This window comes from Phalacrocorax carbo, chromosome 17, assembly GCF_963921805.1.
Source record: "Phalacrocorax carbo chromosome 17, bPhaCar2.1, whole genome shotgun sequence".
NCBI lineage: Eukaryota > Metazoa > Chordata > Aves > Suliformes > Phalacrocoracidae > Phalacrocorax > Phalacrocorax carbo.
Genome location: NC_087529.1, coordinates 3,531,883 through 3,557,756, shown reverse-complemented (window position 1 = coordinate 3,557,756; position 25,874 = coordinate 3,531,883). Strand labels below are relative to the sequence as shown.

Below are 25,874 nucleotides of genomic sequence, written 5' to 3'. Positions count from 1 at the left end.
TCCAGCCCAAAGCTGCTCTGAGAGAGCCAAGAGGCCGAGGAGGACCACGGGGCTCATTCACGGGGGCAGAGCCTCCCATTGGCTTCAGCCAGCACAGCCCCGGCTCCAACCAGTCCTCGTGCCAGGACCGCGTTACAGCGCTGAGCATCATGGCACAGGCAATGGAGCCGAGACCAAGTTTCATCTTTTCCCTTCCTCTACCCGACCCCAAAATCCCTACCGTAATCCTATGGAGACCAACAGCCCCACTGCAGCCCAGCTGCTGCCAGCCACTCTCCGTGCCAGTGGCATTTAGCTAGTCAATAGGATTTAATTACAAGTCAGGCTAATCGGGCTGCTGATTAATGCCACACTAGAGGCACAAAGAACTCACAGGAGATGGGTTCATTCCATCTGCCCCATGGCAAGCTGCCTGCCCGGTGAGCAGGATTCCGGCTGCCCTCAAACCAGCCTGGACATCTCTTCCTGGGCCAAGGGGTCCCATTCTGAAATGGGACAACCTCTGTGCTACCACCCTGACAGCCCAGAGGACACTCAGCTCTGAGACGGGAATTTCCCTGCAGTGGTAATGATTTATGAGTAAATCCATAAGTATTGCTCAGTGCAGGGCTTCAGCTGGAGGTGGGGGAGCATCCAAATGCTCTGCAGGGTGGAAAGTCCTGGGTGTTTTCCAGCTGTGGCTGCAGCCAGTGGTGCAGGGAGAGCAGTCCAGGTATGCTCAGATGGGCAGCATCTGCCCTGCGTGGCCTGCCTGGGGCCAGGGAGCTGCCTGCACCGCTGCCTGCGCAGCCACCTGAGCCTTGCCCGGGGCGTCTGCCTTCCGAAAGCAGGAGCCCAACGGAACTACAGGATAGCACAGCCCCAGAGTGTCTGCGCTGCCTCACACCCCTACAGATCCCCCTATAGCAGGTTATTAGCTCACCCCATGCAGCAGGCTGGGCTTTGTAGGACTGAGCAGAAAACAAAACCCTCACCCAAGCCATGGCATGGCATGGCATGCCAGGGCACAGACCCTGGCACCTGCGTGTTAATCATATAATTTTCTAATGTTTATAGGAGGGGTGATGCCCAGCGCAGCCCAGGGACAGCCCATCCGTCTCCCACACACGGTGGTACGGACCAGCATAACCCTGGGAGAGCACACGGCCCTTATGCATGGCAGCAGGCGGCAAGGGGAGAGCTCTCCTGCCAGCCTGCCACACGGCTGCTCCCGCAGTCCAGAAACAGGCTCCCACACCGCCCTGATTTATTCTCCCATCAACCTGAGCTGAGCCGCAACGTGTCTGAATTCAGCTGCGCCTGAAGCGTGAAAGGCAGGGTATGGGCAGGGTTGCTGCCAAGACCGAAAGCCATTAGTGTGAGGCGGCCGCTGGCAGCCTGCCTGCGCCTGCCTGCACAGGGCCCTGAGCTTTCTGCCGGCCAGAGAGAGGTGGCAGGAATGCTGGAGAGGCCACCTCAGCCCTGCTCCAGCCAGGGAGTGATGGAGTTTCTTAGTCCTTATCTCCCTGGTGCTGCAATACCCCAGGACAGCCTCTGCTTCAGCCCCACGGTGCAGTGCCAGCGAGCCCTGACGCCGCGGTAGTTGCCTGGGGCTCACACCGGCACTGTGGAGGTGAGAAGCTGGTGCTGGTGCAGGTGGCATGGCAGCTCCCCCACCTGCCGAGGTACAGCCTCAGCAGGTACCCCAACTGCATCCGCTAAAGGCAACGCCAAAGCGTAGGATTGTTCCAAGAGGTTAAAGCTGGAGGTGGATACTCCTTGAGTGTGCCATGGTCCTCCCTCACCTAGAGAGGCAGGACTTGCCTCACAGTCCAGATGTGGACTAACAGCGGCCCCGCGCTCAATCTGCTCATCTCCAGGAGGAACTGGGGCCCTTGCTGCCCTGGACAGAGCCTGCAGAGGTGCCGGGCATTCGCTGCCTCCAAAATCAGCTTCCAGATACCCACCTGTTGGCCCAAAGTGCCCGACGGCAGGGCAGCTCTCTGTGCTGTTAGGGGAACTGAGGCACCAAGCACCTTGCTCCTGGTGCAAGCAGGTGGCCTGCGGATAGCCCCACAGCTACCAGCTTCCACACCTGTACCTCCTACAACAAAGCAAACCTCCTTTCATTCCCCATTCCAGCTCCATCCAAACTTGGGATAAGGGCTTGACTGAGTGTCTGGAAACACTCGGAGCTTCATGGATCCTGCTGTGAACGTACATCAAGAAATACCTCAGATGTCCGCAGGCACGTGGCACCAGGGCAAACCCTGCCGGCATGGAGCGGTTATCCCAGCCTCCTGCACAATACAGTGGCTGATGGCTGCAGAGCAGAAAATTGGTGGTGGAGCACAACTGATTGGATTTAACCTGCTACCGGTGCCTCCAAGAGCCCACTCACCCCCTTCCCACTCCCCAGGAGCCGATAATGAGACTTGGGAGGGCCATCAGCAGATAGAAAAGTGCTGGAGATTAAAATAAATAGAAGCAAAAAGATCAAAAGGGAGGGAGAGAGAGGGTTGTATCGAAGGGAGAAGGGAAAAACACTTCTTGCATGGCTGAAATAGTCCAGGTTTTAAAGGCTGCTGGCAGCAACTGAGGGTCCAGGAGCTGCTGGAGGTGGGACAAGTCCTGAGGGCACCTTCCTTTGGGATCTGAGACATCGTACCCAAGACACCGGCCAGGCCAGCCCCAGCCCAGATCCAAGGGCAACACGTGTCCTGGCACTGTGCTGCGGCTCACGCGCATGGCCCCAGCGCTCCCCGGCCACCGCCTCGCCTCCTCTACAGCACTGCTTCTAACGCGTACACAGCCGATGCCGGCTCCCGCCGACGGCAGCCGGGGTCCTGGCCCTTACCTTTTTGTAGTCAAGTTTTGGCAGCTTTCCCCAGGCGAGAGATGAAATGAGAGCGAGCAGATGGCAATGTAAATAAAAGAGAAAAATGGGAGAATGAGAGCAGAATGGAAATGAACAAAACTCAAACGCTTGAATGTCAGAGCGGTGAAGGGGGGTCTGCCCACCTGGCGAGCAGGGGCGATGCTGGCGCCATGTGGTGCCCCCAGCCCCGTGGGACGGGGTCAGCAACCGCTATTCCCGTACGGCCAGGTGGGCACGGCAGGGACCAGGGCTCTCCTTTGTCAGCCCTGCCTTTGCTCTCGCTGCTGTTAGATCTATCACTTGCCGCTTGCGGGTCTCCTTCCTCCCTGCCTTCCACCTACTGCAAACCCAATTAGAAATCTCCTCCTTGGCACCGCTCCCAAGCACACCAAGGGAAACCTGACCCAGAGGCTGCCGGCGAATTCACCGGCGACAGGCAGCGGGGTGGCAATGAGGGAAGCAAAACTCGCCGGCCGCCTCATCCCTGCCCTGGCAGCCCTGCCCAGGGAGCCGTGGGCGCTGCACTCACCCCCCAGCCAGGAGCAGCTCCCGGTCTGCCACAGCAGATGCCTCCACGCTCACTCCCAAAGCCAACCTTTCATTCCCAAGGTCTTATTTCAGACAAGGAGAGCCCTGGAGTGCAGTCTTGCGGGCTCAGCACCCAGCTCAGCATGCTTTGGGGTGGGCTGGGGGGCTGCAAATAAACCAGTTGCAGCTGGAGGGGAGAGGAGCATCCTATGAAGGCAAATATTCTGGGGGGGTCAGTTCACAGCTCGTTCTCCTGTGGTTTCTCCCACCTTCTGTAAAAACCCTCCACCCCTTCTCAAAATCTAAAGGGACTTAGGTCTTCTTCCACCAACCCACCACTGTTGGGGACCAGCTGTGTTGACCTGGAGCCCTCACGCTCCGGACCTTGTGCTGGGCGATGCAAAGAGGAGCTGAGCAGCACCCAGAAGCACCTTCCACAGGCCCAGAGGCAGAATCAGGACCTCAGTTATCTGCTTCTGCTCCAAAATGTGCAAAAAAACCTCCTAATTGCTTCAATCACACAGATGACAAAGGCGCTGAGGCAGAGCACTTTGTGGCCATGATTAGCAGCATTTAAAAAGCCATTTATAAACTGACAGCCGGTCATAGCGTCAAGTAAATAAAACATTGGGTTGGGTGCTTTTCTAAAAAGCATCAATAGCTGCAACCGTTTTGTCATGGGGATGAGCAGCCGCCTCTGTCCCACTGGAAACGACTTGAAAGGCAGGGATGGAGTGGAAGAAGAGGGCAGAAGCGTTGGGTGTTAGGATGAAACTGGAGATGGCAAAGGGGTGGCTGCAGCTGGGGACACCAGAGCCCCCGGTGCAACCCGGGGACGGGGGGACAGCCGGCCATCCCCACGTGCTGCCCTCACTGCTGCATTTGCTTGGCACAGCCACGGCGCCCGGGTGGCCTCACGGTTTTGGCAGGGCTCTGGTGGCCCCATAACGCAGGACAAAGGTGGCCAGCTCTAGGTATATTCAGCCCTCGCTGTTCGCACGCCTGGCGCTGAGACGTACCTTGGCTTTATTGATTGTGCAGTGGAGAGCGTTGTTTTCTTGATCATAGAGCAAGCTGAAATCCAGCGTCCCCAGCGTGGCTGCAAAAGAGAAAAGATGTTATTAACCCGCAGGGCCCAGCAAACGTTGCCTCGTCTCCCTTTAAACACAAAAGGAGTGGATGAAGATGCTGAAGAAATGGCTGCAGACATTATAAAACATAAAGCATCCTCCTGTAAGCCCTGTTATGAAATATGGCTTCACGCTGGGAGGCTGGTGGCCATCCCCATGTTTGGCTGGCAGGGTTGGCATGGCCTTGGGTGAGGAGCGAGAGGGATGAATGGCTGCAGCTCGCCCGGGCACTGCAGCCAGCCAGAGGCTTTGCCTCCATGGCCTTTCACATGGGTTGCCCCCATTTACCAGCAGCCTCACTGCAGCCAGCAGCCTCCCACCCCCCAGGAGCTAAGGGGTCTTCTCTGGGAAGAGCCAGGCACGGCTGAGACACAGTCAAGACCCTCTGTCAGCACATCTCCACCCCACTCCAGCACTGCTGCCATATATATATACCGACACCTTCAAAAACTGAGCCACCAATGGCATCCCTTCCCAGCTCCAATTTGGCTGCAAGCTGTACATTAAACCCAGTGAGAATGGGAATACTTCTGCAATTAAAATTAAAAACACCAACAGCTTTTAATCAGAGCAGTGTTCCCTGATGGCATCCGCAACCCAGGAACAGCAGCAACAGGGAAGCTCCTGAGACAGGACCACAGGGAAGGGGCAGGAGACCAGAACAAACCAGAAGAGCCTCAGCAGCAGAATTACCTTTGATTTGAGAAATTCTTTCCCGTTAGACAATCTGAGCACGTCATGTTAATCCAAAGCAGAGGAAAAGCCTTAAAAAGACAGGCTTTCCCAAAACATGATTTAACCTTCTCCAAGGCTCCCAGACCTGATTCACACACCAAAGCCCAGACACAGAGCAGCATCTCCCCCACCACAGCTTTGCCTGTCACCAGCCTTGAACTTCCAGGGCAGCTCTGGACCCCATAATCCACACCTTTCTATTCCCTCCTTCCCGAAAGGGGTCTGCCCGAGCGCTGTCCTGCCACCACGCCAGCATCCCACCGCTGTTTCCAAGGTAACTACACCTTTCTGCCATGTATGCAGGTTCAGAGCAAGGGAAAAAGAAAAAAACCAAATAAAAACCAGAATAATAATTTTGCTTAATATCAAAGCAGGGTTCACTGCCTGGGAGGTAAGTTAGACAAACTTTATGGCAGGAAATGAGTTGCTTTTTTCCAGTGTAAATAGTCTCTGCAGCAAGGCACCCCAGGAGGTGGTGGATATTCAGGGGACTGAAACCTTCCTGCTGCAATTTCACAGCGATCTTCTAGCCCAAATGTAAGTGAGCTACAGGTTTGCCTGCTAGCAAATAAAAATCATTGCTCTGGAGCAAATATCTTGCCTTCAAAGCAGAGCAAATATCCAGAGAGATTTCTGGCAGAATAATGTACCCCCCCTTGTTCTGGAGTAATTTCACAGCATATTAGCTATGGGTTTAGGTAAGTCATAAATCAGTGGGGGTTTACCTGCCAGGGCTCAGGAAGATGGAAACGATACAGAGTGAGGCCAAACTTGCAACACCTTGGGCATCATCTCTGGGTTCAGCTCAAAGAGGCATTTCCAGAGCAATTACCAGCCAAACTCACTCCACATCATGCAGGGAGGAGGAAAGCGCAGCAGTGCCCCAGTGCGCCGGTGGCTGGCTGCCCCCGGCCGTGCTCGGCGATGGGGAGCTCACGGGCGATGGGGAGCTCACGGGCGATGGGGAGCTCACGGCCACGCGTGGCAGCGTCAGAGCACCAGCTCGGGGGCCGGCGCAGCCTGCTGCACTGGGGCAGGTGTAGCGGGAGGCTCCACGGCACACAGGCGAAAGCCAAGTCAGCAAAATTCGACAAATCTGCTTTTTCGTTCAAGAGCGGAAGATGAAGCCTCCGGTTTCGGAGCCTCATCATTTCCACCTGCCCTTTAATCAGCTGCTTCCTGCCAGCCCCGCCACTCCACCCTCCCAAGTTCAAGCTGTTATTTTATTTTTATCACAGAAGGGGGCCCGCAGCTTAGCCTGCTAAATTTGGCAATTTATAAAACAAATTAAAAGCTTGGCGTAAAAACAGACTTCGGCCAGGAAATACCGACAAAGCCTCCTGTCCCCTCGGCGCCGCAACCTGCCCCAGGGGATGAGGGGAGCAGGAGCCCTGCCCCGGCAAGACAGGCAAAACCCAAAAGGACCGTCACACAGCAGCAGATGCTTGGTTTGCAGCTGGGGACTAAGGTCCTGCTCCCCAGTGCTGGCAGCCCACAAGCAAACCGTGAGCAGCTCCCATTCGTCTCGGAGCTGCAAGCAGGCAGGAGGGCACCGACAGGGATGCATGGCTCCCCCCAGCCCTGCCAGGCTCCATCCCCAGCTCTTCTCCAGCCCTGCAGGGGTCTTCCTCCAGGCAGGGATCTTTTTCGTTGATGATGAGTCTCAATTCCCAAGGAAGAGTCTGCCTTCATCAGAGGGATACGGAAACATCATCAGAACACGTTGTGCTAATTGCTTAAAAACGCGGCCGTATGGAGATGCCAAAAGAGATCAGGCTAACTTGGGCTTTGGCAGCTAAGGTGCCACCACAGAGCCGAGGGCGAGCGCAGCCGCCAGAGCCGGGATGCAGCGGGGCGGCGGATGCCGAGGACACGTCTCCCGCAGGAGCAGAGCACTGTGGTGCATTCACAGCCACGCTGTCGCCGTTACCTCCTGGGGACGCGCTGCCGGGTGGCGGATCCAGCACAGCGGTGAATGCAGACACAAGGCTGGCGCTCGCGCTGCCTGCGTCCCCGGCCGGCCGCTCCCCGGCAGACTGGCCCCAGCGTTGCTCAGGGGCCTAAGGAGATGGCAGGAGACCTCCGGCTGAATCCAGGGCTGGAGCCACCTGCAGCCCACAACAGCTCCGTGCAGAACCCCATGGGACATCAGCCCAGCGCTCCCAGAGCGGGTAGCACGCCGCAGGAGCAGCCAGGCAAGCCAACACCAAAACACAGGTCTCCCTGCTCTCACCCCCTCCTGCAAAACTGCCAACAGCACATGCAGCCCTGGCTGCGGGAGACCTGCCATCTCCAGGCAGCAGGATCGGGCCCATAGCCTCCAGGCTGCAGCGGCCACCCAGGGACCCACCCTGCTCGGAACAGGGCCCTCCGCAAAGCGGCCGAATCACCCTTCTTTGATTGCCTCCCTTCTCCCACCCATCCTCGCAGCTGAGATGCAACTTGATTGTGCTCTTAATTAGGGGAGCGAGTGCCTAAAAAAGAAAAGGGCAGCAATTAGACTGAAAGCGCTGTTACTAGACGTATTTAACTCGACTGGGCTGTTCTGAACACTGCCCTCTAATCATACAGGCTGCAAATAAAAAAAAATATAAATAAATGTCTTTGTCCGGCATTACAAAGGCAGCTTTGCACTCTGCAGACAGCAGGCAGGATGTATCATTATTATTACAATTATTCTGCTCCAATGATAAAATAACCATTAGGAGAGCTCCACTCATTAGCAGGTTCTGACCCTCTTTCCTCCCCATGAATTGGGAGAGATTGATGGGAAGGTGCCAGCCAGTCTCTGGCATTTAACACAGGCTCTAAAAAGGAAAATAAATCTGACTTGCACAGGAACGCGGCCTCTTCTCCCACTGACCTTTGGGCATTTTGATTAATTCAGTGGGCCACAAAATTATTAGAGGCCAGCATAACCAGCAGATGCATCTCCGGGCTTAGCCGTGGGATACGGCGAGCGCGCCTGGAGCCTGCGGGCAGAGCGGTGTCCTGGCACAGCGCCGCTCCTGCCCTTGTTGGTGGAGTCGGCAGAAATTGTTTATTGCTGACATTTCCCATCAGTGCCCAGGGTGACGGGGCGGCTGAAGTAGCTTCTATTTATACCTGCGGGATGAAAGACAAAATGTGGTGACAAATCTGTGCTCTGCTGCTTCATCCAGCCCCTGTCCTTGCAGGCTGCGTGCCCTTGCCTGGCCCATGCGGGGTGGCAGATCTGCCCCCTCGGTGGCCTGGGACACCCCAAGGAGAAGAGTTTCTCAGCCCAAGAGATGCTCAAGACATGGAAGAGGCACCGACGCTTGCAGCACAGACCCACGAGCTTCGGCACAGCCCACAGAGGAGGGAACCGATGATTGCATGGGCTCCTTATGTCCCAAAGTCAGGGAAGCTTTCATGTTGCGACTGCCATTAGAAAGCCCAGCAAGGCTCTATGCTGGAAGAAATTGAGGTATGCACAAACAACCCACTATAGAACTAATTAAAAAGAAGTCCAAAAGCCTTAAGTCCCTCTGCTTATCAGCATTGCTGCTCCCAAGATAACCTGCTCATGGATTTTGTGCCAGGGAGATCTGAGTAGAGCAGTAAAAAGACTGCTGGGGATTGTCTGGATTAGCTCTCCTTTACAGAAAGCACAGGTTCAGTAACCTTCAGACTGGGTATTTTTTAATGCACTATAAAAGATAGGTCCCTATTCTTCCATTGCTTTAATTTTCCTCTGCAATGGAGATAATTTTAAAGGTCCTGAAAGGCAGCAAGTAATTCTGTGCACTTACAGCCCCATGTAAAATGTTGGTAAATGACTCCTCAGGAGGAACAGAAATTATTCCTTGCCATTTCCAAGCAGGACGGCTGAAGATGGCTTTGGCAGGTGGCTGCGTGCGCTCCTGCCTCCCTGGGTGCAGCAGCACCTCGTCCCGGCCCAGCAGCACACAGCAGGGCAGCGCGGGCAGTGAGCACTGGGGCAGCTCGAGGACTGACTACCTGACCCATGTGGGAGTGAGGCCCTGAAGACCCCGACGGTTACAGCCCCAGCAGCCTCCCACAGCTGAGGCTGAGCTTGCCCAGCACCCACAGCGCTCCTGGTCTGCGCACAGACCCTCTTGGGCCGCTGCCTGCAACTCGTGCGCCTCTGCCGGGAGAGGGCGAGAGGCTTGTCAGGGACCCCACCAGGTCCTGAGTCAATGTGCTGCAGACCCTGACGGCTGTAAACCCCCAGGTCTGATGGCAGCACTGACCTCTGGCACGAACCTACAGCCACAGGCATTGCTGAGGGTTTCCGCATCAGCCAGGGAAGAGGGTAAAGGCAGGTGTAAACGGGACATTTCTGAAAGTCAGCATCACTGTGAGCTGCTCTATGAAAAAGGTGTCCTGTGGAAGGTTTTGGGACATGTCCCACGGGCAGCACACCATGACGGAACACGGACATTCTCGTCAGCGCCTGGACCACGTGGTGCCAGTTGGCAGCATCATGGGAGTCTGGTCCATTGCTGCAGGCAGGGAAGGATGTTCCCAATCATACGTAAAAAGCCAGCAGGGTCCGAATCCAACACACAGGCAGGAGGTCTTCCTTCCTCGGGAGCTCCACGGATGTGGTTGAATTCAGCAGGACCAGGAGTGAGGAACAAGCACAACTCTTCTTTCTTGCAGCTGCTCCCTGTCTTGTCGTGGGGTTTTCACTTAAAATCTATGGCAATTAATACGTCTTCATTTCGGAGACACAGCGCCAGCCCCTGGCAAGCTCTGGAACTGGGAGCTGCTCCTTCACGAGCATGGTTGATGGATACTCATCAGCTTTTCTGTCTTCTCCAGGAGGAGTGTTCAGAGGAACACTTATCTGCTCAGAACAGTTCAGAGATGCAATTATGTTTTACAGCACTAAATGGTCCCTGATGTCAGCAGCAATTAGACTTTCAGCAATTTCAATTTAGAGATGGCCTTCAAATCTCTCCCTTTAATGAAATACAGTATTGCAATTAACAACCCCCCAAAATTGGCTTCAGTGTTAAATAAAAAGATGAAAGATCTGGGAACCCCTTGGGCTCGAGCCCATTGGGGCGAGGGGCATCAGTGAAGGGATGAGGGTGGCAGAGCCACCACGGAGCAGGGAGCCTCCCTCCTCCAGCCAGGCATCATCTCCTGTCCCGCACACCGGGACCAGGGCAAGGCGAAGGGCTGGGCAGGCTGCTGGGGAGGGTGGGAGCCAGGCAGGAGGAGGGGCCCTCATTAACCAGCAGCTGCACGGCTCCTTCATTAGCAGAGACCCTGGAGGCCACAGCCCATATGCTCTTTCCATCACTGTTGGAGGAGGGATGCCCGGACAGACCCTGCTCACGCTTGTGTACCGGCCCCGCCAGGTGACCCACAAGTATCCCCAGCACTTCAGGGTGTCCCCAGCCATGGGCACCCACTGGGAATGAGCATCTCAGGGGGCTGAAGGCTCCTTGGCTCCTCGGAGGGCCAGGAACACCAGACGTGCAGCACCACCGACGGGGCAGCCAGCAGGAAAGGGCAAGAGCTCACCCCAGCACCTTCTTGGTACCTGGGTATCCTGCAGGCAAGCAGACAGGAGCTAATCCAAAGTCACCTCCCTTAGGAGGGTTACAAGCTCCCTGATGCCCTCAAACCTTGGGTCCAACGCTGGCCGGTACCTACACACGCTTCTTTGGTGTGGGCAGCTCGGGTCGTGGTACCGCTGGCAAAACCATGCCCCAGGCTCTGCAGAAATCAGCAGTGGTTTGTTTAGTTTCCTGAGTAAAAAAATACTTCTTTTGGCCTTATCAGGATTGAAAAGACGATTCAAAGGTTATAAATAGCAGTGGCAGCATATGCTAAGGAGCTGCGTTTCAGGAGTAAATATCCTCATCGTTTCAATGCACATTTCCCCTCGTCGTCTCTCCTGCCTCCTCCTGTCTGGCCAAAAGCATCGCCAGGTGACTTGCAAACCCTGCACCCCATTCTTCTTTACGTCTTTAAGCAGCCAGTAATTAATATCTGCATGACGGCTTTGACTGCGTAATTATCTTCTTTGCTCAAAATAAGAGTCTTCCTAAATAACTTCTGTGGCATTGCTTGCAGCAGGCGTCACGAGCAGCCGTGCGCCAGGACAGGCCTCTCAGCTGTAGTTTGGAGAAGTCGTTTTTATGCTGCCGCAGCTCAGGAGCTTGCGAGCCTGCTCCTCCCATGAATAAAGCTGGGCATGCTATAAAATTGGCTGGGTTTGTACATATATAAACAGCCCCAGAGCACTGGCAGGAACAGTACGGGGCAGCTCGTCCAGAAACACCGGCTTCTGCTGCAAGCCCCTGCTCTCGGGCTGCCTCCCCATCCAAAAACCCCGAGCCAAACACATATGAGGAGGGAGGAAATTCCAGGGCTGGCTGCAGCCTCGCTCCAAAGCCAAGCAGCGGCTCAGGGGAACGGAGCATTTCTTCAAGCGCTAGAAGCTTGCATGTTACAGAAGAAGAACGGCCACTGTCCAGTGCTGTCCCCCAGTGAGAGCAGCCACAGCAGCACTCCCTCAGAGGGGCTGTATTTCTACCTCTGTGCTGCTTGCGCAGAGATTTCAGACCTTTAAAAATCTGTCAGGTACAGATTCACACTGATGCTGCGGAGCCACTCGAGGGGCGGCAATTTGCTCGGAATCAGGGGAGCTGGGAGGAGAGACCCAGCTCCTCGCAGGTGGCACGTTGCCACCTAGCTGGTATTTGCTTATTTTTCTTGTGAACCAAGTTCCCCTGGCAGTGCACCTCCTGCCTAGGTGGGAAGCATCCCTGGTGGCTGGGGACCCCAGGGGCCAGGGCACCGCTGCTGTCTCTGGGTGGGCACCAGCCAGGGGAAGCAAAGCCGAGGTGAGAGCCAGGTGAACCAAGGCAGTAGGAGCAAATCCCCTCCCTTCCCACCCCCAAATCCCTGCTGGTTCTCTCAGCTCACAGCAGATGCTAGGGCTGGTCCAGGAGCACCAAACTACCCTTCTGCAGGGTTTGTACCAAACACGTTTCCCCACCTCTCCTGCCTCATTCCTCCTCCTCAGCAGCTCTGTCGGGGACAAACCCGCTGTGGGAAGAGTTCTGCTCTGTACAGCCTGGGCTCCAGTCCTGGAGTGTCTCTGCAGAGTGGGCACAGAGGAGGCATAGGGCAGTGACAAGTACCTCTCCTAAGGGCCCTGGGCTGGCAGAGCGTGCCGACTAAGATCCTGCAAATCCTCACAGCAGCACTGCTGGCAGGTCTGATGGGAAGGGCCGACTCCATGCAATTCCCAGTGCTCCCAGAGCCAGCCCCAGTGTCTCCGCTCATTATCTGCTCTGTCAGCTCCCTGGCCCTGCTTGCTCCTTGCCACTCACTGCATTCAACAGGCTGCTTACAGCTGCCCTGTGGGGACCACGCTTGTTTTCCTCGACACCTCCAGAGCCCTGAGCACTGTGCTCCCCGGCTCCGCAGGGCCGCAGTGCGGTGCCCCGAACCACTGGCCTCAGCCCCACATGCCCCAAAGCCATCAGCCCAAGCCTCTGCATCAGCCTCCCAGTGACCAGTGCCATCTGCCCGTGGCAGTGGGTCCCTTCCACCCCACCGCACCTCAGCCGGGTCCCTGCCCATCTCTGGAGGGATCCCACCTTCCTCCTGCAGCCCTGGAGTGCTTGGTTTTCCAAAGCGCCAAATGCATGCACGCATACACACAAACACACGTCCCTGCTCCCTGTGGATGCCAAACCGCTGCGTCAGGCCACCCTGCTTAGATGGGAGCAGACGTTGATGCTTCTCCCAGGGCTGCCCTGCTCTGGGGCTGCCCACGTCCCAGGAAGAGGCCATCCGGAGGAGGGGAGCTCCTGCTGGCTCCGCGGGCACCTCCCAAGATGCCGATGGGGTCAGGAACACCACTCAGCAAAAGATTAAGAGATGCGGTGCAGGGAGGCAGCCCAGGTGAGCTGCAGTAGGGCGCAGGCAGGACCTACCCTGCACCACTCCCTGCAGCCCTGCCAGGGGTGCCGGAGGGCAGGCAGGGAGGCTGGCAGCTCCAGTCCACCCCTGCCCGATGCCATCCTGCAGTGCTGCGGTGACTGAGCAACGCGGCCTGTCAGCCGTCAGGCTACTGGAATGCCAGAAGCACCAGGCTGGAGAAAGTAACCCCAGGCAGGAATGAGTGTAGGGGAAACCCAGACAAATGCTGCATTTCTCCAGGCAGGGGCAGCTGTTCTCCTCCCAGCCCGCAGCCAGCACCACCGCTTCGGTGGTGGAAGAGGGAAACCTGCAGGCAGGTGGGACAAACGGGAGGGAGCCATCCTTTCCTCTTCCTCCCGATGGATTCTGCCATGGCAAAACCCTCTCCCTGCACCTCTCTGGGGGCTGTGCTGGGAGCATCTCTAGGGAGCGAGGCAAGACGCACCCCTGACCAGCAAGCCCTTGACTTGTGGGCACTGAACCCAGGCTCCGACACCACCGTCCCCAGAGACCTCGGTCAACTCCCCAAACCCTGTGTGCTGCCAGAGGGAACTGACACCGCCTAACCCCCAACACTGTTCTGCCGTACAGATGGAGACAGGCTCCCCAGGGGAAATTTAGTGCAGGTGACTAATGCAGCAGCCCTGAATCACCCGCCAGGGACACAGAGGAGCTGAAAGACGCTCCCCAGCGTAGCTGATGGCTCAAGTCAGGCTACATGAGTCCCCTCCCAGCTCCCCGCCTGGGAAATGGGGCCAGCAAGGCCTCATCTAGCTTTGCAACTTGGCTGCTAAACATGGAGGAGTGATAGTCTTATCCTGCACATTTGTGCCAGCCAGTGCCCTGCGAGCAGCTGGGACCATCCTGTGCTGTCCCCAGAGATTTGCCACCAGCAGTGCCACCTCCCTGCTCCACTCCTGGCACCGCTGTGCCTTTGCCAGTGGAAAACCTACCACATCTGGCAAAACAGCCTCAGCAGTTTGCCTGACACCTGTTACGCTGCAGGAAACTCTCCTCCTAACACCAGCCAGAGCGAGACAAACACCCGCTGGCCCCAGCACCAAGCCAAGCCGTTTCCAGCATCGCTGGCGGAGCTAAATGCAGAAGGCAGCACCCTGGGCAATCTCCCCATGAGCCACCCAGTGAAAGTGCTGCACCCCACGGCTCTGAGCACTTTCGCTCCCGCACACGCCTCTGGCCCTAAAGCCCGGTTGCTCCCATCTCTATTGCCAGGATGAGCAAAGACAATCTAATAATTAGAGGAGCAAATAACCCAAATCCAGTTAAAGTCACTGTTAAGTGCCCAACTGGGACAAACGTGGCTTAGCGGAGATGTTCTCCTTGGAAGCACAGCAGCTCTCACCTTTTCCAAAGAAAGCATGATCCCAACACCATGATGGGGAGAGAGGGAGCGTCAGTCTGGGGCTTGCACCGACCGCAGCCTCTCCCAGAGCCGTGGCTGGTGGTTGGCGGGCAGAGGGGGGCACAGGGGAGGCCATGCCACCTTGCAGCAAGCACAGCCCTTCGGGGAGCTCTTCCTAGGGTCGTGCATAGCTGACAGCAGCCCAGGCCAGCCCCGCACCTGGGAGCAAGGGAGTGATGCCGAGGCAGGGCTGTGACATTTTGCACAGGGAAAACCACCACCTGTCCGGCGCTGGGCCGTAAACAGCTCAGCGTTTGGGGAGCTCAGCCTCCCCCTTCCCCCAGGACGTGCACGCAGCACCGCTCAGCAGCACTGACTCCCTTCCTCTGCATCTCCCAGCTCCAAACTTCGTGCTCAGCCCCTCACAGGATCTGGCCCCTAACGACTGGGCTGAATCAAGACCTTGCGTTTTTACCGACCTCAGGGAAAGCAGCGCTATCCCAGCCACCACGGCTGGCCGAGCCAGACAGCAGCTGCTTTGCAGCCTGCAAGCTCCACCGAGCTGGGTGGGAAGGACGTTTTGGGTGGGGAGGGGTTAAACCTCACTGCAAACACCTGCATCTACCAGAACCAAAGCTTTCTGTTCAAAAGCCCCCCCCCACACACCCCCACCCCGGTCTCACGCAGGGCGCTCTCTGCAGCTGGAGGGTGAGGAATGACATGCCGGAGTTTGCCGAGGGAGAGGGCAGAGATTTCCCGGGCAGATGTCATTCCGAACAAATCTCCCCGGTCTGAAGCTGGGCGATGCTGGAGCGTATCGCCAGCTAATCAGCAGCGTGGCTGGAGCAGGCTGCACCACCGAGACGGATTAACCGAAGGGTCTGAGCCCAGCTGGCAGCCTTCGGGGGCAAGGAGCCGAGCAGGGATGAGGCAGAGAAGTGCATCAACCACAACGGCAAAGCACAGCAACTGGTGGCTCTTGGGAGACTTCCCTAGTTTGGGTCCAGCGGCCAGCCTGGCTGCAGCAGGGACACTCCCAGGGCCTCCCTCCACCCAGGGGCAGCGTTGGAGCCATGCTGTGACAGCCTCCCTGGCTAGAGCAGAGGGCTTGTCACTGCTGCAATGTAATCCCAGGGATGGACAGCATGGCCGGCAGCCGGGAAGGGCGCACGGCTCAGGCAGCAAGATGGGAGACCAGTCCTAAGACCCACCCTTGCCCTCAGCACCCAGCAAACTCCCCTGAAAACTTAGGAACTCACTGCAGTCGTCGGACTCGTAGCCCTCGGGGTCCACCACCTCCTCAGGTGCTTGGCACTTGGCCGGCTGTTCCGCGGGTGTCGTGCCATACGCCCCGAAAAGCTGGTCCACATCCTCGTCCTCCTCGCGGGGGGCCTCGGCGGGGCTGACGGAGGGCTGGCTGACGGCGGAGCGCAGGGCAGTGCTGCGGCCGACGGCGGCGGGGAGCCCGCGGGGAAAGCGGGGGAAGTAGTCGGAGATTTGCTTGATGGGTTTGATGGGGCCGGGGCAGACGTCAATAGCCATGTGCTCCTGGATACTTATGGTCATTTTCTCTCCTTTTCGGAGTGTCATGCATGCGGCTGTCGGCGCCAAGCTCCCCCGGAGAAGCCCGGACTGTGTGCAAGGGAGCCGTGAAGTTTCTGCTGGGGGAAGCAGAGGCAGGCGAGGGGGGAAGCTCCGGCGGGCACCTTACGTGGTTCTCGCGCCCTGAGCCTCAGACGCCGCACGCATGCTGCTGCCGCCAGCTCCGGCTCTCACACAGTCCCTGATCCTGCCAGCGCTGCCTGTGAATAAGTGAGCTAGACGGAGAGACGGATAAGAGGCAGGGGGTGGGCTCTCGGGTGATGTCACCAGCTAGCAACAAAGCGGTACCCAGCAGCAGAGAAATGAGGGCTGTGGCCGGCCCGCCACCCCACGGCTACCAGCGTGGGCAGCCAGCCCTCTGCCCTTTCCCCATCAAAGCCCCGCCATGCCCAGGGGGAGCAATGCAGAAGTTGGGTTGAAGCCCAGCCTCCCTGCACCCGTTCATCCCATCTCCCTGCCACAGCGGGGATCGCCCCCACCAGACCTCTCCAGAGTGGGGAAGGTCACCGTGCGGGGTCGGGAGCCGCTGTCCTGTTGCATCGCCTCCCTGGCAGCTGTGGAGAGGGAAGCAGGGCTGCCCCAGCCCCTGGGGACTGTGGCGGCCCCCGTGCCCTCCCGGCTCACTGCAGGGCCGTGCCAGGGAGATGCTCTGCTGCATACTGAGCAGGGGCGCGGGTGGCACACAGCCGGCTCCCAGCTCCAGCCACGCCGCTGCTCGCAGGGGCAGGGGCAGCACAGATTTGGTGCCCCGCTGCCGTCGCTGGCCCCGGCCCACAGCAATGCCCCCCCTCTGGAGCCCGGCACGAGCCGGGCTGGCTGTGCGAGCTGCCTGCAGCCTCTGGGGCTGGGAGCGCACCAGGGACTGAAGCAACACATGGCACTTGCTCGCAGCCCAGCCGGCACAGCCTCTCCCAGCCAGCCTGTGTTTGCCAGTATAGAGCAATGCAGCAGGTAAAGCATCGCAGAAGAGCGAGTGATGGGCTGGGTCACAGCCCACAGCCAGCTCAGCCATGCTCAGCACTTCTCCAGCAACCTTTCCAGGCAGGGACGGGGCCCCACCACCAGCCGGGAAGGGGACAGGCTCCCTGCAGCCTGCCACGGGCAACCTGGTAAATGCTGAGCTGTTGTTTGCTCGGGTAGTTGTCTCAAATTGGTGTTTTTACCTAATCTCTCCCGTGTTTAAATCAATAAATCCATGGTTCCACAAGCTACTGGAAGTGGACTTTTGAGCAAGGAGTGCCAGAAGAGAAATGCTGCGAGAACATGGCGCAAAACACTGCATAGAAACTCACCCTGTCCAGAAAAATGTGTCTGAAATATTTTGTAGGGGCAGCTCGCCCAGTGCAGACTTTCTGCGGGCTCTGGCACGGTGAGTCTGGTGTGAAGCTGGGACACACTGCGTGCGCTGGTCACCCACCACCATGGCAAGCCGATCACAGCGGGTACCACCAGGTAACCTGACAACACACGGATCCGATATCAATGCATAGAGAACTGCAGTCTCATGCAGGCTGGCATGCAGATATCTGTTAAAAATAAAGCTCCGTTCTTTGGAGAATTTTCCCCGAAACCCAGCAAAATGACACCCAACCTTTTTGTCTAATGAAAAATAGAAATTTTAATTCGCATTTTGGTAAATGTTAATGAACTTTCCTGACTCATAACATACTGACACTAGGCAAACTAACCTAATTTACTTCTCGCTGGGAAGCAAACATTTCTCTCCCAAAGCATCCAAACTTGTCATCACTCTGTACCTAAGACATGATGCACATGGATACTCTGATGACCTGGGAGAACAGGAGAGCGCTCAGCCGCTCCTTCCTCCCTCTGCCATATTTTCGCTTTGAGGTTGCTCCCACTTACTGTGCAGAGGTGATCTGTGCTGCTCTGCCAGGAGACAAACTGCTCTCTTGCAGCAAGGTCCAACAGCAGATCCAGCCTGAGACAGTTTAACCCCCTTCCCACATCCAAGGACTCCTAGCATATTAATTCAGCTGGAAATGCCACCCCCTTCACGTTCGTGTGGTCGAGGCTGAGAATCTCGTGGGTGGCAAGACGATGGGTGGGAACGTCAGGGAAGGCACAAAGAGCTGCCTCCATGTTTGGAGCAGCCTGGATGTGCTCATCCACACAGGCTCCATCTTTGGGTGCAGCATCCAGGATGCAGTGTGGACTCAGACAGAACGAAGCAAAAATTGGGCCTGATGCCCAGAAAATAGCAGCAATTCCCACTAAGAAACGGTAAGTAAATAAATAAATAAATAAAGTTATGTATGAGAGCCTAATGTCATCATTGCCATTACAAAAGCATCATTATTTCAAATGTTTCCTCAAAGAGCACAAGACTCAAATAGAAAAGGATTGTTTTACAGGTCAGAAAATCAAGGCTCTGGGAATTAAGGTGAACCCCTGATCTCTGCCTCCTCCCATGTCATGCAGCACCCCGAAAGCTTCCCCGCACCGCTGACAGCCCACAGCCGGGATCGAGGCCCAGCAGCGCCGATGGGAGATGCGCAGCTCACCCAGGGACGCAGAGAGCAGCCGGTGACACAAGGGGCAGGGTGCACGCGGGGACCAGATTAAGGGAAAAGCAAAGACAGAGCCGAAGCAGGCAAACTTCCCTGCTGTCAGGGCAGGACTGGCCCCCAAGGGACACCCTGTCCCCAGACCTTACAGGTTGAAAGAAACAAAAACAAGACTTACTGCTAATAGCCCAGATGGGACTTTCTAGTCTCTGACTGATCCCAAGCCTACTGAAAGCAGCTGGAGCCTTTCCTTAGCTTTTAATGAGTCCCAGAGCAGCTTGTTTTTGATAAACCACATTTTTCCTACTGTCTCACACTGCCTGAATGTTTCCTCCTCGGCTGCACAGCCCAATGTTTACTGAGGGCTCCCCCAAATGTGGCTGGGGCTGGCTGCAGAACCAGGCACCGGCATACATGACACACGACAACACAGAAGGCAAAAGGGACAAAAATAGAGTTGGGCTGGGGACAAAAGCAGGGCTTGGAGGTACAAAGCCAGTTTCCAGGTAAAGCTTTTAATTCCCACCGTCTGTCTAATGCCCTGGAATGTGACTTGGTTTGATCCCTCGCTCTGCCGGGGTGATTCAGAGCTACTGCAGTGCCCGTGCACGCAGCCTTCATTTCCCCAGAAGGGGGAACGCTGGCTTCCTCACCAGCCTGGCAAGAGGGGAGATAGTTTAAATATCGTGTGGCTGCTTTCAGCAGTGGGACCGGCAGCTCTGCCTGGCAGGGAGCAGAGCCACTCTGCAGGAGGATACTCCATCCCTGGAGTGAGGGGGGACCCTCCCTTAGAGGAGGTGAAGATGGCCATCAGAGAGTCAACATCAAAGCAGGAGCGGGATGATGAAGAGCACATCACCCCTGCCAGCAGCCATGCTTCTTCTCTATGGTGTGTCAAAGTCGTGACAACATCCTGAGGTCAGCACACACGACACTGCACTTCAGCAGCTTGTTCTCAGGGGCAACAGAGTGGTTCAGTGCCCACATCAGACGAGGGCACGGGCTGGTGTGCCAAGAGCATCCCATAATGAGAGCTGGGATGTGGGATGCAGGAGCCATCACTCCAGCTCTAGCCCAGGCTCAGAAAAGGATCCTGTCCCAGGACAGCTTAGGCTTTAACAATGGGCACAAGTAGAGACTTAAGCTCATCCCAAACAAAGCCTGTGCCGCTAACTCACCCTGTGCAGAGCCATGCAGCAGCCCAGCTTCCTTATGTGACTGCGGAGCTGTCCTGCCGGTGCTGGGCAAACAGAAGGAGCATTCCTACAGCAAACAAAAACAGTAGCATGTAGATTAAACATGCATCCAAAAATACACGCTGTCCTCAGGACACACTTCAACCATATTTATTTCAGCATCAAATTCTGCTGTACGTTACTCCAGGTTTACATCGACAAGAATAAGGGCTGACTCTAGTTTAATCAATTCCTTTCCAGATGAAAAGTACAGCAGCAGGACTGCACATCCCCACCGCTTACCAGAGATTCGATGGCTGATCCACCGGTTCTTTATTTAATACTTTGTCAGCTCAAACCCAAATGATCTCACAGAAACCCTCTGCTCTGCCGGTGCTGCTGGAGAATACATGAGCCTGAAGGGTGCATGAAGAGCTGATGCCAAATTAAAGCCTCCTTTTGGAGGAACTGCCTCCGGATCTCACACACCCTTGAACTCAGGGGGACCCACTGCAGGTTGGGAGCAGGGAGGTTTGACAGTCACCCAGGGAGGTGACACAAGGCAGCAGCAGCCTGCACAGCCCAAGCTTTCTTTCTGCTTTTACCCAGCCATTTTTAAGCCTGTGTTAAGCCACAGCAAGTTCCCAGAGCCTTATAGGCGTGAGAGGGTGCCAGCAGGTAGCGCCAGCCCAACCTGGCTGCAGGGCCAGGAAGAGGGGATAACCACACTGTCAGCCCAGCTCTGCCAACGCTGCTGGAAGAGACCCTTCCATCCCTTCGGGATGACTCAGAACCTTCATTGTCTTCAGTCCACCCCGCTGGTAGGTATGAAACATATTTCTTTCTTCTTCGGAGGAGCTTAGCTCCAGCATGGCTGTGCACATGGGAAGGGGGTTAATTGAAAAGCAACATGTGCCTTGTTCCTTGGCTCACGCGAGGCACTGTCTTCTGGCTGATGTACAGCTACCGGCAACAAGGCTGCTTCCCTTGAAAGATCTCTGCCCTTGATTGCTGGGGAGGCTTGGCCGAACCCATCGAGTGCATTGTGGACTCTACCTGGTTAAACACCCTTTGCATTTGCTAAATAAAGCAATAATAATAATGATAACTAGGAAACTTGGCTAAATAATCCTAAGAGGCTTACTCCAGGCTGTGCCGATTAAGGCTCCCCGGCAATGCCGATATCCCCGTGCACCCTGGCCCCCACTGCTCCTCTATGCGAATAATATCTGAGGTTATCTGTGCTCAGACAGGCCCTGCTAACAGCCATCATTTGACCAGATTTAACCAGCAATTACTAGCTGCGAACAAAACCACCGTGGTAAAACACAACCCACGCTCTATTACAAAGCAGATACAAACAAACCCTTTCAGAGAGCCAGGCAAAGGGCAAATGCCAGCAAGAAGGAGCCCTCTCCCCTCAGAATATTGCTTAAGGTTCTCAGAGACCTTATGAACCACCCAACTTATAGCAAGGGAGGATGGCAGCTTTCTTACCAGCACTTGCTACCCACAGATGGACCCACAAGGGGGCTTCCAAGAGGACAGGAGGAGGTAGGGAGGCATCTGCTCTCTGCGCATCTTCAGCACCATTCAGGATGGGACCAGAATAGCTAAACTTTCGGTAGGGGCTGATGTTTAATGCGTAGCATATGTTGCCATTTCGATGTGAATCCCAAAATAGTTGGTGTTTTGTTTTGTAATTTTAATGCACTGGTTTTTGGAGTCCTGTGAAATGTCTACTCTCTTGTTCGGGGGGGGAACAAGCTGTGCGTGTGCACTCTGACATACCATTTCCAACACATTATTCACCTGCAAATCATCCAGAGTAGAAAATCAGTTGCTGTAAATATTAGCTATATGGAGCACATATTAAATACACACAGATTCACTCGGGGTGGATCTGTGCGCAGTGGGAAGGGGAAGCTGCAGGCAAATCCAACTGAACGGTGCAAAGGGGAAGGTGTGCTGCCCCTGGCCATTACGGGCCTGCACGTGTCTCTCAGCATGGATGCTAAAGCCAGCGGGGCTGGGGAGCAGCCGGGCAGCCTGCAGGCAGGGCAGCCTGCCAGTGAGGTGCGGGGGCAGCTCTGCAGCTGCACAGCCGTGGCCCATTCGCCCGCTGCTCCCCAAACCCAGGGTGAGAGCAGGGGCACCCCCATCCCAAGCACCCATCTAACCTGTGCAGGCAACTGTGCAGCCCCAGGGCTGGTCTAGGTGCTCTCAGGAACCTCCCCATGGCAGAGAGGGGAAGCACCGTAAGTTCGCTGCTTTGGCAGGCGGCAGCACCCAACTCACTCTGCTGGGTTAGAAAGGCAGGTTGATTTGGGTTCAGCCCTCGACAGAAGAGTGAGCCGCGTTCCCCACTCTGCTATCGCCACTGCATTGCACCGTCTTGCAGCCAGCACCTCCCAGAGAAAGCAAACCTTGCAGGAGAGAGGGGCCAGGGCAGCCCTGGGCCAAGCACGACCCTGAGCCCTGGCTGCCCTGAAACGCCCTCCTGCACCAACCCTCCCCCTAACTGCCTTCGTCCTGCTTCACCCTCGCTGACATCCCCTCTCGGGACACAGCACTGTCCCAGGCCAGTCCTCAGGGATGTTTTCTTAGGAATGAGCCTTTTTTGACTTTTTCCTCTTATTTCCTTCATGGCCCTTGGTTCCCCCTAACTCCAGAGCCTTAGCAGGGGTTTGCCATCGCGAGGCCAGGCAAAGCCACCTTTTTGCGTTGCTCTGCCTCTTTTTGTTATGTGCCTGTAAGCTAAACACAGACCTGATCCCCTGCATTCAAGGGAGGGGAGAGCTCTGCATAGCATCAACTCTTATTAGGCTAATTTTATCTGCTCTCAGTGCCTTTCTGAGCTGGAGTCAATGTCCTCTGAGATTATCCAGCTGACTTGTCTTAGTAGTTTTACCCTGCTTTTACCTCCTTCCTTCCCAACTGTCTCCCAGCTACAGGAGGATGACAGCATCACTTCTCAAGACTTTCCAGGCAGCCAGGAGCAAAGCCCAATGCTTATCCTGCAGCAGCACCTTACCCTACAGCAGCTTGGACAAGCAGTGAGTGCTGGCCTGCGGAGCTGCACTCAGGCTGGGCACCGCTGCCTTCCGCACACCCAGCTTTTCAGGCTCCATAGATGTCCAGAAACAGAGTTAACATCAGCATTTAGGGCCTGGCCCTGTTGCCATGGAAATTGATAGACTTTCTGTTCACATTTTGGTGGGAGGAGGCATTTCAGGAATCACCACTAGCTTCCAGAGTTAACACACGTGAAGCCAAGAGAGGGCAGAAAGCAGCCGAGCTTCGCTGAGGCAAGGGGAGGGCTGCTCCTACTGCATGCTCTGAGAATTTGGAGCTGGATGCAGAGGGAAAAGGCCACCGATAACCGGCAGCATCAAGATGCTGCACAGCGAGCTCCGGGGATTTGTGAAACAACATCTTGGTTTTACAGAATTAAATAGCAATTTGGCTGCATTAAGAGAGCATTATAGCTGCTCCTCTCCCACATACACATCAGGCTAACGACATCCTGTCAAAAGCAATCTAACCAGAGCCCCCATTCAGTGCTGATACTTAGTGCAGTAAATGTACCTGTCACAGCCCTGCAATGGCTGGTGGAGCTCTGTCCTGGCTGCTGCTCCTCCCAGCTGCTGCCAGCGCGGCTGGGAGTTGTCCTGCTCATCCCTGGATCATGAGGCTCAGCCAGCCTCCGTAAGCTGCGAGGGAATCGGCCGCCAGGGCATTTTCCTGGCCGTGTCCAGAAATCCCAATGTTGTGCCAACATTGCAAAAAGCAACACAAATGAAGGAGCAAGACAAAAGGCCCTGGAGTCACGCAAAGAGAAGGGCAAATCCGTATCTGCTGCGGGGTCAGGCTGCTGGAGGGGACAAACATCCCTGGCTTCCCTGAACTGGGCAGGGCTGCTCGTGTCTGCACCACAGAGACAAACCTGCTCTTTTTGGGACTGTGAAAAACCCCGTGGACGTACCTGCAGGAGGTACCTGCGGGAGCAATCCTGCCGGCTGGGGAGGCGGGGGGTGATGTGCTGAGCCCCTCCCCAGGGCAGGCAGCTCTGAGCAATTCGTGGCTGCCAGCTGGCACGAAGCTGCAGGAGCAGCCGGCGACGAGGAAGCCCCGCAGTGGCCCGGCAAGTGGCTACACCAGCACCTGCAGGTTAGCAGCAAAGAAATTGAGGCCACAGCCGAGACAAGCAGACTCCTGCCCAGAGAGCAGCTTTACTGGTGGCGTTGAGGAAGGCAAGCCAGCCTGCAGGATCTCTCTCCTCTCAGATCTAGGGGCTATTTAACCATCTGACCTTATGTCACCCAACCTAAGGCGATGCAGGACAAATTTCCATTCCACTGTGGGGAAGCCCAAGGATTTTCCAGCTCCGTAGTGAACCAGGGAAAACAGAACTGCAGAGCAAGGAATAACCACCTGCCAAAAAAGGGGGAGATGGAGGGAGAGGTGGACAGGTACAGGAGCATGGTTCAAACATTAAAATTATACCCACCTAAGGGGGGGGGGGGGGCATCTCCCAGGTCATTAAGCAGCCAGAGGAGTCACTAGATGGCCCTGCTAGTCCTGTTCATCTGATCACAGCGATGGATATTAAGAAATGCTAGTTTAGCTACTCTGCAGGCTTTTGGGGACTGTGAAATCTGCTCTGAATCTCCTTCTGGGAGGAAGGGCCTCCCGAGGAGAGCGTGGCAGCTGCATGGTACCTTGGCCAGACACGTAGAGGGGACTCCCCAGGACATGTGGCACCTCCAGGCCTCGCCAGGCAGACGAACAGTCCTTCCCGGTCCCACCATGACCTGGCTGTCCCCTTCCCTCCCTGAGAGCAGCTCCACTTGCCAGAGACACTGCAAGTCTCTGCCTCAGCATAATCATGTTGACAGTGATGGGTGTAAGAGCCAGGGAACCATATTAATGAACATCGTGTTGCTGGATAATCATGACATTAGCATTATTGGATTAGAACATTTGCATAATTTGGGCACGAGCTGCTACCTGCACTAAGACATATGTTTTCATGAATTTACATCCATTTGCATCCCAATGAAGCTCATCCAACTGCACCCTCAGCAGCTTTCTGGGTGACCAGTCATGGTCATTGGCAGCTCAACCCCAGGGATCATCTCCTGCTGTCAGGCACAATCCCGGACCACTCAGATGCCAACAAAACAGCAACATTTTTCCTCCTTGAGGTCTTACTCACACATGTTACACCTCAACTGGGAGAAGCATGCCCCTAGCAGGGGTCAGGAGCAACACACCCCCAGCCTCAGCATCAGGGTCACCCAGGGTAGGACTGTCCCCTTCCCAGTCCCCACAGACTCTTGCTGCCTCTCGAGAGCCCACCTTCTGGGTCCCAGGATAACAGGCTCCCAGTTAAGTCTATCCTACTCACAGCTGTGAAGAGAGCTCCACAAAACACTCCCAGTAGGCTGCAGAGCTTGGAATTTAAAAGGCCAATAAAGAGAAAGCAAAATGAACTCTCTTCTCTCTTTTTTTAAAAAAAGTCACATGATCTTTGATTCAATTACTTGATTTTACAGGAAGGGGGAGAGATTCAATTACTTGATTCCTGATTTCTTAACATAGAAATATGGACTCTGCAACTGTGGACCACAGAAAGGCAAAAAACCCTTCAAAGCCGCATTGCAACAAATTTTGTGGCAGCATCAGATTTATACAGCTGTAAGAAATAAGCAGTTTCCCCTCCTGGCCTCCTCAGCAGAACCTGCTCCAGCACGAAAGTAGTGCAGTAATATCTGAGCACAGAGTCCTGCAGCCCACCCACAAAATTACAGGGCGAGAGGCGTTCAGCGGGCTGCGGAGCAGCTGCCTGACTATATGCCCCTAAGTGCTTTTCTAATGTAGAGCTGCACGGGGAGTTACTGAGCCCCTTCTCAGGCCTGGTAATTATGAGTCGGGAGGGAGCAGGAGGTGCACGCTAACTCCCCGGGCATCTCCAGCTCCAGAAATTGCTGCTGCGCGCCTTCCACAACCTGACATGAA

The 25,874-nt window shown here is 55.8% G+C and overlaps 1 protein-coding gene across 1 annotated transcript in view; it reads right to left on the bottom strand.

Moving 5' to 3' along the window:
* The window catches only part of DOC2B (double C2 domain beta), a 36,911-nt gene extending 20,571 nt beyond the window's left edge, over positions 1-16,340 (bottom strand). Inside the window, exons 1-2 of the mRNA XM_064467550.1 lie at positions 15,808-16,340; positions 4,405-4,484 (exon numbers count right to left, since the gene is read on the bottom strand). Coding sequence (XP_064323620.1) covers positions 4,405-4,484; positions 15,808-16,138 — 411 coding nt within the window. The 5' untranslated portion in view covers positions 16,139-16,340. The remainder of the gene's footprint in view (positions 1-4,404; positions 4,485-15,807) is intronic.
* Between the last annotated feature and the right edge of the window lie 9,534 nt (positions 16,341-25,874).